The 12,612-nt window shown below is 52.1% G+C and overlaps 1 protein-coding gene across 2 annotated transcripts in view; it reads left to right on the forward strand.

Moving 5' to 3' along the window:
• The window catches only part of LOC108316839 (ras and Rab interactor 3), a 133,706-nt gene that overhangs the window by 74,027 nt on the left and 47,067 nt on the right, over window positions 1–12,612 (forward strand). For both annotated transcript variants that reach the window (XM_017546972.2, XM_017546971.2), the window contains exon 4: window positions 10,064–10,155. In XM_017546972.2, coding sequence (XP_017402461.1) covers window positions 10,064–10,155 — 92 coding nt within the window. The remainder of the gene's footprint in view (window positions 1–10,063; window positions 10,156–12,612) is intronic.

The following is a 12,612-nucleotide window of genomic DNA, read 5'->3' on the forward strand; positions in this document are numbered from 1 at the left end:
TCTCAAGACCAGCCTAGCCAACATGGTGAAACGCCATCTCTACTAAAAATAGAAAAATTAGCCAGGTGTGGTGGCACATGCCTGTAATCCCAGCTACTCAGGAGGCTAAGGCAGGAGAATGGCTTGAACCCAGGAAGCAGAGGTTGCAGTGAGTCGAGATTGTGCCACTGCACTCAAGCCTGAGTGACAAGGCAGGACCCTGTTTCAAAAAGAAACAGCACCCTGCCCCACACCCAGTCAGTGCCCTTATTCTACTTCCACAAACTGGGCCATAGGGGTTTTCTGGAGCAGAGACTTCGTCTGTGTCCAGGGAGCTCTGGAGCCATAGTCACCAAGCTTACTGCTGTCACCTCTCAACCTTTCCTCCATGTTCCAGAAAAGCAGGTGCCCCTGGGCCTTCCCTCAAACTCCCAGGGTACTCTCAAGGAGGCCACAGGGCACAGAGCCTGGCATTACCATATTTTGGGGGGTGTCAGCTCCAAGGCCTGATTTTGTGAGCAGCTCAGAAGTGAGATACTGTGGGAGGGAGAGCCCTGGGCTGAGAGTTGGAGAGCCATCACCTAGGATAGCCTCTGACCCTGTGTGAGTCACCTGACCCCTCCTGGCCCCGGTTGCCTCCCTCATCAAGGGGATGTTAGCCAAGATGGAACACTCAAGTTCTAGAGCTCTGTGGTTGTGCAATTCTAAGTCCTGCCCTACAGACTCCTCCAGAGTCAAACTCCTGGAGGCGCAGTGAGTGACATCCCAGAGGTATGTCATGTGCCTTGTGTCACCTCCAGAACATGACACAGAGGGGTGTTTCAGTGGATGCTTGTCAGTCCTGGTGTTTAGTTAGACTATGCCAAACCACCGGCCTGGCCCTGAGCAAGCCCACCCAGGCCCTTTCCCTTCCCAGACCCTCTGGTCAGTGAGCACTGGGGGCCTGTGGCTGGGCTGGGAGCCTATTCCTGGAGATCATTCTCCAGGACACCATGGCAGGCCCCAGAGGGCCAAGCTGCACAGTGAAAATTCTCCAGAGCAGGACGCCCCCGTCCCTCCCAGTCTAGCACTCAGGAAGCACAGCTGTGATCTGTCAGCAGCCTCTGTCCCCCAGAAGTAAAAAAGGGGACAGGCTCTGCTTTGAGATGCTCACCCCAAACCTAATGCAAAGCCTACGTGGACTGGCATGAGGACTCTAGAGAGGGTTTCCAGACGGGGCTGGCTCCCACCGTCACCAAAGAGCTGGTTAAAAATACAGACTCCTGGGGTCTATCTAGGAGATCCTGACTCAGTGGCTCTGGGGTGGGACACAGGAATCTATATATTTTTTTGAGTTGGAGTCTCACTCTATTGCCCACGCTGGAGTGCAGTGGCATGATCTTGGCTCAATGCAACCTCTGCCTCCCAAGTTCAGGCGATTCTCCTGCCTCAGTCTCCCAAATAGCTGAGACTATAGGCACACACCACCCCCACCCCAGCTAATTTGTTGTTTTTTTTTTTTTTTTTTTTTTTTTTTTTTTTTTTTTTTTTTTTTTTTTTAGTAGAGACAGGGTTTCACCATGTTGGTCAGGCTGGTCTTAAACTCCTGACCTCAAATGATCCACCCACCTCTGCCTCCTAAAAGTAGGAATCTGCATTTATAATGAGCCTGTCTCAGACCAGGGTTTGAGAACTGCTTCCGGGTGAATGATACCAATTGCTTAGCTAGGGGTCTCTAGGGGCAAACTTTGGGACAGGATTCATATCCAAGGGATGATTCAGGACTTGCCCTCGAGGAAAAAGCAGGAGGGAGTAGGGGAGCAGGACGGGGAGTGGGAGAAGTCCAGTGAGGGTGCGCCTGCAGGGTGAGCCCAACCTCAGCCTGGTCCTGTGGGCAGCTCTGGAGCATAAAGTAAATCTGGGGCCACCCTAGGCATGTGCGAGGCTTCAGCACCAGAACAAGCCGTGATGGTCCCAAGGGCCAGCACTTAGGGCAAACCCCACTGAGGCTAGTGGGTGGGTGTGTAGAGCTGGTAAAGCCATCGGGGGGTAGAGTGTCAGCAGTGGCTTGGTGACTGGCTCCTGCTGATGGGGCATCTGTGCTGGGTTAGGCTTTGTGCTGCGACTGCCCAGAGCTGCCTCTAACCCCTACAGCAATAACACCTTTAGGGAAGGGATTACCATCTGCAGACACACTTCAGTGATGACAGCCCCCAACGCTGTGCTGAGGGTCAGACCCAGTGATCCTTGGAAGGGGTTTAGCAGAGTGCCTGGGACAAAGTAAGGGCTCAAAAAACCATCAAGCATGTTCTTATTGCTGTTATAGATAAAGAAACTGAGGCAGCTGGGCATGGTGGCTCACACCTGTAATCCCAGCACTTTGGGAGGCCAAGGTAGGTGGATCACCTGAGGTCAGGAGTTCAAGACCAGCCTGGCCAACATGGTGAAACCCCATCTCTGCTAAAAATACAAAAATTAGCTAGGCATGGTGGCACGTGCCTGTAATCCCAGGTACTTGAGAGGCTGAGGCAGGAGAATTGCTTGAACCGGGACCTGGGAGGTGGAAGTTGCAGTGAGCTGAGATCGCACCACTGCACTCCAGCCTGGACTATAGAGTGAGAAGAAACAAGAGAGAAACTGAGGCTGGGGATGTGAACTACCCCAGTGTCACAGCCAAATTCTGAACTGATTTGAACCCAAGTGTGTCTGAGCTGCAAGCCCCAGCTGCTTCTGCCCAGGAGGCTGACTGCCGGGCCTGTGGCTGGGAGGATGCCTGTGCTGTCCCGTGCCAGCTGCTCCCTCCACATGTGGGAGACCTGAGGTCCTCTTTATGGAAAAGTGATGTTGGGAGCCAGCCAAAGAAGGGCGGGAAGGGAATTTAAGGCAGAGAAGACAGCATGGGCAAAGGCCTGGCAGTGGGAAAGCTGTGAGCAGCCTCAGGAGTGGCTTCATGGCAGAACCGCATAATGGGTGGCAGATGAGATGCTTGGAAAGCCTCGAACACCTTGACTGGAGGTTGCAGGGACTTCCTACTGCAGGTGCTGTGAGCCTGTTGCTGAAATCATACTGCTCTTCAGCGAGCGACCCGGCCATAGCAGGTGGTGGGATTGGAGGAAGGGGAGAGCAGAGACCAGCAAGGGGCTGCTGCGTCCATGCTGGCCCTATTCCCCAGACAATAGCCAGGGGAACCAGAGGGATGAGCGCAGCCACCGAGGGAGGCGGCAGCGGGAGATGGGAGATGCTGGGGTTTCCATCTTTGATGATAGGAGAACGAACAGGCTTGATGGTTTCTTGAGTATTTACTTGGTGCCAGGTGCTCTGCTCAGCACCTTGCAAGGATCATGGGGCCTGATCCGCAGCACAGCCCTGGGCACTGGAGTCATTGGCCTCAAGATGTGGGCGCCATTACCCAGAATGAGGAAGGAAGAGAGGAGCCTCTCAGGCCTGCCCCACCCTAGGATGTGCCCAGCATTGTGACTAAGCCACCACCCTCCTGTCCCGGAGGAGGGGATGGCAAGAGGAGGGGATGGCTGGCTGGGCATCCTGGCCCTAGAAGAAATCTCATGGCTGTGCCTGGGAAGCTCTGATCTGTAGCTGGCGGGTCAGAAGCGCTGGTGGCCTGAGACTTGCACCTGCCTCTGAAGAGGGGGCAGTCTTGGGGGACTGAAGCCCTAAGTCTGCAGAGCCTAACTCTCCATCCAGGTAATTAGCGTCAGAATTGAGCTGAATTGTCGTACACCCAGTTGGCGTCTGGAGAATTGGAGAATTGGTTGCTGGTGTTGGAAAACATTTCAGAGAGGGTTATAAAATCAGTTTAGTGGATCGTGACTGGCTTTTTTTGTTTTTAAATGAAAAAGTAAACTGGACTAGAAACTACCAGAATCTCATGTAGTTGGAATAAGTCTCGGTTTGCTAAACTTTCGTTTCAGTGGTGTGTGTGTGCACGTACACATATGCCGTGTCATGATGTCAAAGGTATTTCTGTCTGGTTACAAACATTTGGAGAGCACCAGCTAGAACCGAGACCTCCAGAAAGGGGCACTGGCTCCCTGGGAAGTACACAAGCTGACCCTCCCAGGGAGGGAGTGTGGGGGAAATGTCAGGATATTTATTCTGAAAATCCCATTTTCAAAATTCCTATTGTTGTGAATGCTTTTTAGTGGATTTTTTAGTTTATAAACACACACACACGTCAGGAAGGTTGTTTAATTTTAATATTTTTTTAATAGCCCTGACCTTGGTAGCATGCATCAGGATCCCCCCAGAAGCTGTTTAAAAATGTGGATTCTCAGCTGGGCACGGTGGCGCTCTCCTGTAATCCCAGCACTTTGGGAGGCTGAGGAGGACAAATCACTGAAGGTCAGGAGTTCAAGACCAGCCTGGCTAACATGGTGAAACCCCAGTCTCTACTAAGAATTCCAACCCTGGGGTGGGGGGGGGGGTCGTTGCAGGCACATGTAATCCCAGCTACTTGGGAGGTTGAGGCAGGAGAATTGCTTGAACCCAGGAGGCGGAGGTTGCAGTGAGCTGAGATCGCACCACTGTACTCCAGTCCGGGTGCCAGAACGAGACTCTATCTCGGGGGGAAAAAAAAAAAAAGTGGATTCTCAGCCTACCCCCAGACCTGATGCTAGGCACCCTTGGTTGGGAACCTAGCAATCTGCATTTCTAGCAGATCCCCTAGAGGATTCTGATCCAGGCAGCCTGCAGAGTATGCATGGATATGGCAGCCCCACTGGAGTCCCTCACAAGTGCCTAGTTCCCTTTTGGTTTTTCACTGTCAGTGAGTGTTCAGGCGGAGCCTCCACCACCCCAGCACCCTATCTGAGGTTTTTCTTGTTATTTTCCAAGACCTAAGGACTCAGCAGTTGGGGATGAATAAGCCGTGCGTGGCAGCACCAGTTTGAGACTCCTGCCTTCCTCATCTTCACGCCTGCTAATGTTTACGGAGGCACGAAACTGACTTGCCCTCCAGAACCCAAACTGGGCAATTTGCCCAGGTTCCACCTTTGTCATGGAGCAAGAGGGCACCACGAGGACACACTGAAGCTGAGGTTGGAGGACTCAGGTGTTTAGTGACAGTCTTTTATTATAGAATTAGGAGGAGCAGGCCTCAGCTGTTCCATTAGCTTGGGACCATTCACTTCTGAGCCCATCAGAGGCATTGTGGGAGTGTAAACAGGAGCAAGCTTGAGGAAGAGAGATCGGTTTGGTAAATTCTATCATTTCTTCAAATATATCTACCTTGTGGCCCAGCAGACTTACATCTAGGAATTTATTCAATAGAAATATGAGCTTGATGCCAGGCATGGTGACCCACACCTGTCATCGAAGCACTTTGGGAGGCTGAGGCAGGCAGATTACTTGAGATTAGGAGTTTGAGACCAGCCTGACCAAATGGAGAAAACCCATCTCTACTTAAAAATATAAAAATTAGCTGGGCGTGGTTTTGCCTGCCCGTAGTCCCAGCTACTCGGGAGACTGAGGCAGGAGAATCACTTGAACCCAGGAGGTAGAGGTTGCAGTGAGCAAAGATCATGCCACTGCACTCCAGCCTGGCCAAGAGTGAGAGTCCATCTCAAAAAAGAAAAAAGAAATTTTAGCTTGAGGGCAGAAAGATGATGTGCTGAAGTCGTTCTTTTCAGCACAATTGGATCCAGTAGCAATTAGGAAATAACTTTTTGCTAAAAACAAGTAGTCTAGGGGTTACAAGCCCGAACCCTGCATTCAGATGCAGGCATTGTCACTTACAAGCTGTGAGATGGGACAAGCCATTGAGTCTCTCTGTGCCCGTCTTCACAGCTGCAAGATGAGCATAAGGAAAGCACCTGCTTTGTGAAGTTGATAAGAGGATTTAAAAAGCCAATACATGTAAAGTGCTTAAAACCACTCCTGGACACTTAGTAAGCTCTGTAATGGTTAGCATTAATGAAAGAAAAAGAGAAAGAGGCCGGGGGAGGGAAGACAGGAAGAGAGGGAGGGAGGGGGAGACAGAGAGAGAAAGCAAGCCTGGATGATCATCAAAAGAAGAAAAATAGTGGTTGGGCTCCGTGGTTCACACCTGTAATCCCCGCACTTCGGGAGACCACGGTGGGTGGATCACCTGAGGTCAGGAGTTTAAGACCGGCCTGGCCAACATGGTGAAAACCCATCTCTACTAAAAATACAAAAATTAGCCAGGCGTAGTGCACATGCCTGTAATCCCAGCTACTTGGGCGACTGAGGCAGGAGAATTGCTTGAACCTGGAAGGCAAAGGTTGCAGTGAGTGGCGATCACACCATTGCACTCCAGCCTGGGCAACAGAGTGAGACTCCACCTCAGAAAACTGAAATAAAATAAATGACGGTCGTCCCATGGGTTACTCTGCAGCACAGAAAAAGAAGCCAATATACATGTGTGGACTTGCTCACTATATAGATAACTTTACTGTTCAGTGGAGGAAGCACGCTGCAGAGCAATAGATGGAACATAGTGCCATTTTCATTTTTAAAATACATGATGGGGGCTGGGCAGGGTGGCTCATGCCTGTAATCCCAGCACTTTGGAAAGTGGAGGCAGGAGGATCACTTAAGGCCAGGAGTTCAAGACCAGCCTGGACAATATAGTGTGACCCTGTCTCTACTAAAAATATATATATATATATAATGGTGTGCATGCATATGTGCTTGGCCACGCATGTGTGTGCATTAAAGAAGGGCCAGGAAGCTCACTCTCCAGAGTGTAAACCAGCAGTCCCCAACCCTGGCACCAGAGACCACTTTCGTGGAAGACAATTTTTCCATGAACCAGGGGTGGGGTGGGGATGGTTTTGGGATGCTTCAAGCACATTACATTTATTGTGCACCTCATTTCAATTACTAGTGCATTGTAATATATAATGAAATAATTATGCAACTCACCATAATGTAGAACCAATGGGAGCCCTGAGCCTGTTTTCAGGCAACTAGACGGTCCCATCTGGGGGTGATGGGAGACAGTAACAGATCATCAGGCATTAGATTCTCAGAAAGAGCACAAAACCTGGATCCCTCACTCACACAATTCACAATAGGGTTCGTGCTCCTGCGAGAATCTAATGTTGCCGCTGATGTGACAGGAGGTGGAGCTTAGGCGGTAATGCGAGCGATGGGAGCGACTGTCAGTACAGATGAAGCTTTGCTCACTCCCCCGCATGCGATTGGTGGGAGCGGCTGTCAGTACAGCTGAAGCTTTGCTGACTCCCCCGCATGCGATTGGTGGGAGCGGCTGTCAGTACAGATGAAGCTTTGCTCACTCCCCCGCATGCGATTGGTGGGAGCAGCTGTCTGTACAGATGCAGCTTTGCTCACTCCCCCGCCACTCACCTCCTACTGTGCAGCTCAGTTCCCAACAGGCCAGGGCCTGATACCTGTCTGTGGCCACGGGGTGGGAGACCCTGGGGTCGACAGCAGGACCCTCTGGAGAAGGAAGGACCTGCACATTTTAAGCACTTTTGTACTGTATGACTTTGGCTACAGTAAATATGTGTTTCTTTTCTAATTTAAAAAAAAAAAATCCAACATTAACAAATGGAGACGATAGCACTTCCATCTCAGGATTGCTTCAAGGGTTAAGTGGGATAGCGGGGAAAGCTCTTGGGTGAGTGATTGATAAAGCTTAACAAGTGATAGTTCCTTTTCCTTAAAAAAAAAAAAAAAAATGTAGTAAGTGGTTTGTGATACTGATTGAGAGTTTTGCCCTGTAGAGAATCAAATTTTATATTAGCATAGATTTTTAAATGTTTCAGTGTTTCTGTCAGAAATTACTACTGGCTGGGGGGTCTTGGGCGAATCCCTTCACCTCTCTGGGCCTCTGTGTCCGCTGTAAAACAGAGATACTAGTGCCTGCCCTCAGGGCACCTGTGATATAGTAAGAATATCATTTAAAGCCTCCAAAACACCTAGCCCCATGCCTGACACATAGTAGATGCTCAACAAACACCCACTTCCTCTGTGTGCTTTCCTGCGGATGGGAAGAAGCTTCCCCTAGGTGAAGAGGTGAATTGGGTGGGATATGGAGAAGCAGAGATGCATGAGACCCTTGAACGCCAGGTCATGGAGAAAGAAGAGGTCCATGGTGTGGCCTTGAAGGGTATATAGAATGTAAGTGGACATAGTTGGTGAGGATGAGGGGCTGTTCCCTCTATGCATAAGCTTAGAGATGGGAAGGGGTGGGCACAGATGGACTGAGGGCCTCTGCTGGCCACCATGATACACACAGAGATAGAGGGACCATCAGAAACCCTGCCGACAAGCCACCAGGTGGTAACTGAAGTAAACGGAGGCAACTTGGGATGAATATTGCCCCCCTTCAAAATTAGAGCTGGGGTTAGTGGTAGCGGTCAGGGCCTGAAAGGGGAGTGGAGCATGGAGGGCCCATCCAGTTTGGCTATCAGAAGACCTCAGGGTCCAGCAGAATCACACAATGACAAAAGATGCCAACAGCAGCTGGCTGGCCCCCAGCCCATTTGACAGTGGAGAAGCGCAAGGCCACCCCCAGGACCTCAGAAAAGGACCCAGAACCTGTGCCACAGCCTGTCCCATCCTACTCTTCGGTAAACACAAATGTCCCAGCTCCATCAAAGCGCTTCCCAAGAGATCACGGGGGCACGTGGGAGGCCACAGAAGCTGACTTCACTGGGCAGAGGTGCCCCAACCGGGGCCCGCCCATCCCAGGTGGTCTCTCTGTTGCTGTGCCTCTAGTTCAGCTCCTGAATTTGGGTCCATTCAGCAAAGAGCCTTGGAGCCTCATGGTGAGTGCTAAGTAGGGCGGGGCTTTGGAGACCCAGAAGGCAGCACCCACCCATTCCAGGATCTCCCAGAGCTCACAGCCTCATGTCACCAGGAAGATGAGGTGCAGAAAGTAAAGCCATGAAGACTCCAGGGAGGAGGTGGCTCTGGTTGAAGCCATGGTGGGAGGCTAAGCAGATGATGGACGATGGGACTTCAGTGACTGGCATCAGGATTTGGGGAGAACGTGGACAATGAGTGAGGGAGGGTGGAACAGGTCAGGAAGAAAACAGTGGTGGCTGCCAGGTCTTCATAACCACTGCTGGCTGCCCTCTCATCCATTCCTGTCTTCACAGAGGAGGAAATGGGCTCAGAGAACAGGGTAGGTGGGATAATGAGGAAAGAGCGGGAGACATGGCTGGAAAGGGGGTCCCCAGTCCTTAAACACTAGGATGAAACATAGACTCGAGACCACCCATCCTGGGGCCCTGGCAGTGCCACGCACCCCTTCCTGACCATGTGAAACAGCCCTGTGCCGGAATTCAGAAACCCTGGACTCAGTACACAGCACCTTCAGCTACCATGTGGCCTGGCCGTCCCTTTTCCTCCCCCGGCCCACATTTCCCCATCAGTCTGAACTCCTTCTACAAGATCTCTGGAGGGAACCCTGAGCAGTTCCCCATTGTGACCAAAGCCATCAGATGGAGCTGCCTGACTGTGCATTTATTTGCTGGGAGATGCTTGACTGTGCGCCCATCAGGGGCTGCCTGACAGTGCATTTGCTGGGAGATGCCTGACTGTGTGTTTGTCGGGGGCTGCCTGACAGTGCATTTGCTGGGAGATGCCTGACTGTGTGTTTGTTGGGGGCTGGCTGACTGTGCATTTGCTTGGAGATGCCTGACTACGTGTTTGTTGGGGGCTGCCTGACTGTGTGTTTGTCGGGGGCTGCCTGACTGTACATTTGCTGGGTGATGCTGACTATGCGTTCACTGCACATTCTTAGTGTGCAGCAGCAAGGGTCAGAGGGTGGGAAGGGGTGGGCCACTCACTCTACCCTAAGAATACCTTTAGAGGAGCTGGCCCGGGCTCAGCAGGCCAGGATAACCAAGGAGAAGCAGCGACCCTGCTCCCCACTCCTGAGGAGGGTCTCCACCTCTCTGGGTCCCTGGTGCTGGCTTGGGACCTAGAGTTGATTGGATGCTCCCTCTGCCTCAGTGTCTGCCCCTCAGCTCCAGGGAAGCTTCTAGGCTGTATGAAGACCCTGGCAGCCAGTGGGGATGCCAGGCTCCTCCTTTGTGGAGGCTGGGAATGGACGCAGTGGCCCCAGACTTGACCTCCGCCCCTCATGTCTTCACAGAGACTTACTGCCCTTCACGCTGCGGCTGCCCCAGGCCATCCTTGAGGCCAGCAGCTACACGGACCTTGAGACCATCGCCAACCTGGGTCTGGGTGAGTCCTCTCCAAAGGGCCGGGGGAGCTGGTGGGGCCTTAGGATCTGACGCCCTAGGACCACCCCAGGGGCTGCCTGTGCAGAAGGACAGCCTGAGTCACAGCTCTCATGGGACACCCGCAACCCTGCCTCAGGCTCCCAAGCCATGTGGTAGGGAGATTGTTCAGTTTCCAAAACACTGCCTCTATCAGCTGCCCAGGACACCCTGAGGCACAGCCATGTTTGGTCTGAGGGAGCAGGGCCTGGTCAGGACCAGAGAGATTGGTGTGGTCCTGGGAGAAAGCGAAGCTCAGCCCCAGGGTCCTTCTGAGTAGGGGCCAAAGAGCTGGGGCCGGCAGCCACCACAGCCCTTGCCCCTCATCAAATGAAAAAGCAGCACCAATATGTGACCATGAACTTGAGTGTGGCCCTCGCCGGGGCCTGTCCCGTGCCCAGACAACTGACCCTAAGTACACCCCACCCCACCCTTCTGAGCTCCTGAGGGGTGAAGAGGGGAGAGGAAAAGAAGGGGAGGCAGGGCCCGGTGTGTCTGACCCCAGCCCTTTCACAGAATTCTAAGAAGGATTCACGTTAGTGGGCTCCTCCATGTACAGGCTTTGCTGAGCGTCCTGCAAGGGTGCCATCTGCAGGTGCCCACCTAGAACTACGGCCTCACCTCACTGGCCCTCAAGTAGCCCAAGCATGCCATGTCTGGAACTGCCGAGAGACCGGCCCCTGCCTCTCTCAGAGTGTGTTGGGAGCAGAGAATTTTTCTTTTCTTTTCCTTTCTTATCTTTTTACTGAAACAGGCTATCGCCCAGCTTGGATACAGTGGCATGGTCACGGCTCACCCCAGCCCCAGCTTCCCAGGCTCAGGCCTCCTGAGTAACTGGGACTATAGGCACATGCCACCATGCCTGGTTAATTTCTTATATTTTACAGAGACACAGTCTCTCTGTGTTGTCCAGGCTGATCTCAAACCCCTGGCCTCAAGCGATCCTCCCACCTTGGCCGCCCAAAGTGCTAGAATTATGGGCATGAGCCACTGTGCCCTGCCCTGAGAATTTTCCAGAGAAAGAGAGAGCATGTTTCACACAGGCTGCTCAGGAGCCGCTGCAGGCCCCAGAGCCTCATAACCTGGGGCCGCCAGGTTACGTTTAAGAGCAAAGCAGTTCATCAGCAAGTCTTTAGCAAAACTCAGCCATACATAGGACACTGTGCTCCATGGGGCTGAGCACAGTGCCCAGAACATGGGTGCCCTGTTCACCAGTATTGGTGGAATGGAAAAAACGGTGGCCCAGAGGGCAGAACCAGGTCACAGAGGAAGTGAGGGGCAGACCTGGGATGAAAGACTACACCCCTTGGTTCCCAAGCCAGGCCACTGTTCACCACTCAGAGGGGTCCATCAGGGGCAGCAATGCAAGAGACACCACAAGGCAGCCGTGGTCAGGGGCCAGGAATTAGGAGGGTTCCGGTCCTTGGATGTTAGTGTTCCGTGAGCATGGACTGCATTCTAACCTCTTTAGCTGCATTGGCTTATCGCAGCTTCAAACAATCCTATAAAGCAAGTGCTATTATTATAATTCCCCTTCTATGGCAGAGGAAACTGAGGCACAAGAGGTTAAGTCATGTCCAGTGTCACACGGCACATGGCAGGGCTGGGATGAACCCAGGCCACTTAGCTGCCGCACCTGCCACCGTTTCATGGTGCCCCTTAACTCTTTCTCCAGATTCTTCTAGGTCTCATTTGCCCAGTTGTAAAACCAACGGCCAGTTTTCAGTTGCTACTGGAATAAACTTGCTATTAAACTTTGCTTCCCAGAATTTTAGTTTTTGGGTTCTTACCCTCCCAGGACCTCGGATATGGGACAGGTGACAGTTTGTAATTTGCATTTTTGTAAGATGTAAATGACCTTCCCTAGGGGTTGGATGACACCGACTGTTGCAGAGCGCTTGGCATTGTCTTATGTCATTTTTGTGCATTTTAAAGATAGAACACTGGCTGGGCACAGTGGCTCATGCCTATAATCCCAGCACTTTGGGAGGCCGAGGCGGGTAGATCACCTGAAGTCGGGAGTTCGAGACCAGCCTGGCTAGTACGGTGAAACCCCATCTTTACTAAAAATACAAAAATTAGCCGGGCATTGTGGCATGTGCCTATATTCCTAGCTTCTCCAGAGGTTGAGGCAGGAGAATTGCTTGAACCTGGGAGGCGGAGGTTACATTGAGATGAGATTGCCCCACTGTACTCCAGCCTCGGTGACAGACTGAGACTCTGCCTCAAAAAAAGAAAAAAAAAAAAAAAAGAACACAAGCTTTAGCCCAGCTGGGAACCTTGTGCAAAGTGCCCCAGATAAGAATTGCAACAAAGGCTTTCTGTCCACAGCGGGTTCCTGAACAACTGCATGAAACATGCTCTCGTTTTCCCTGTAAGGAATCCTCAGGGCCGGGTGCGGTGGCTTCACCAGTGAAGCGCC

Source organism: Cebus imitator, unplaced genomic scaffold (genome assembly GCF_001604975.1).
Source record: "Cebus imitator isolate Cc_AM_T3 unplaced genomic scaffold, Cebus_imitator-1.0 Scaffold193, whole genome shotgun sequence".
NCBI classification, from domain to species: domain Eukaryota; kingdom Metazoa; phylum Chordata; class Mammalia; order Primates; family Cebidae; genus Cebus; species Cebus imitator.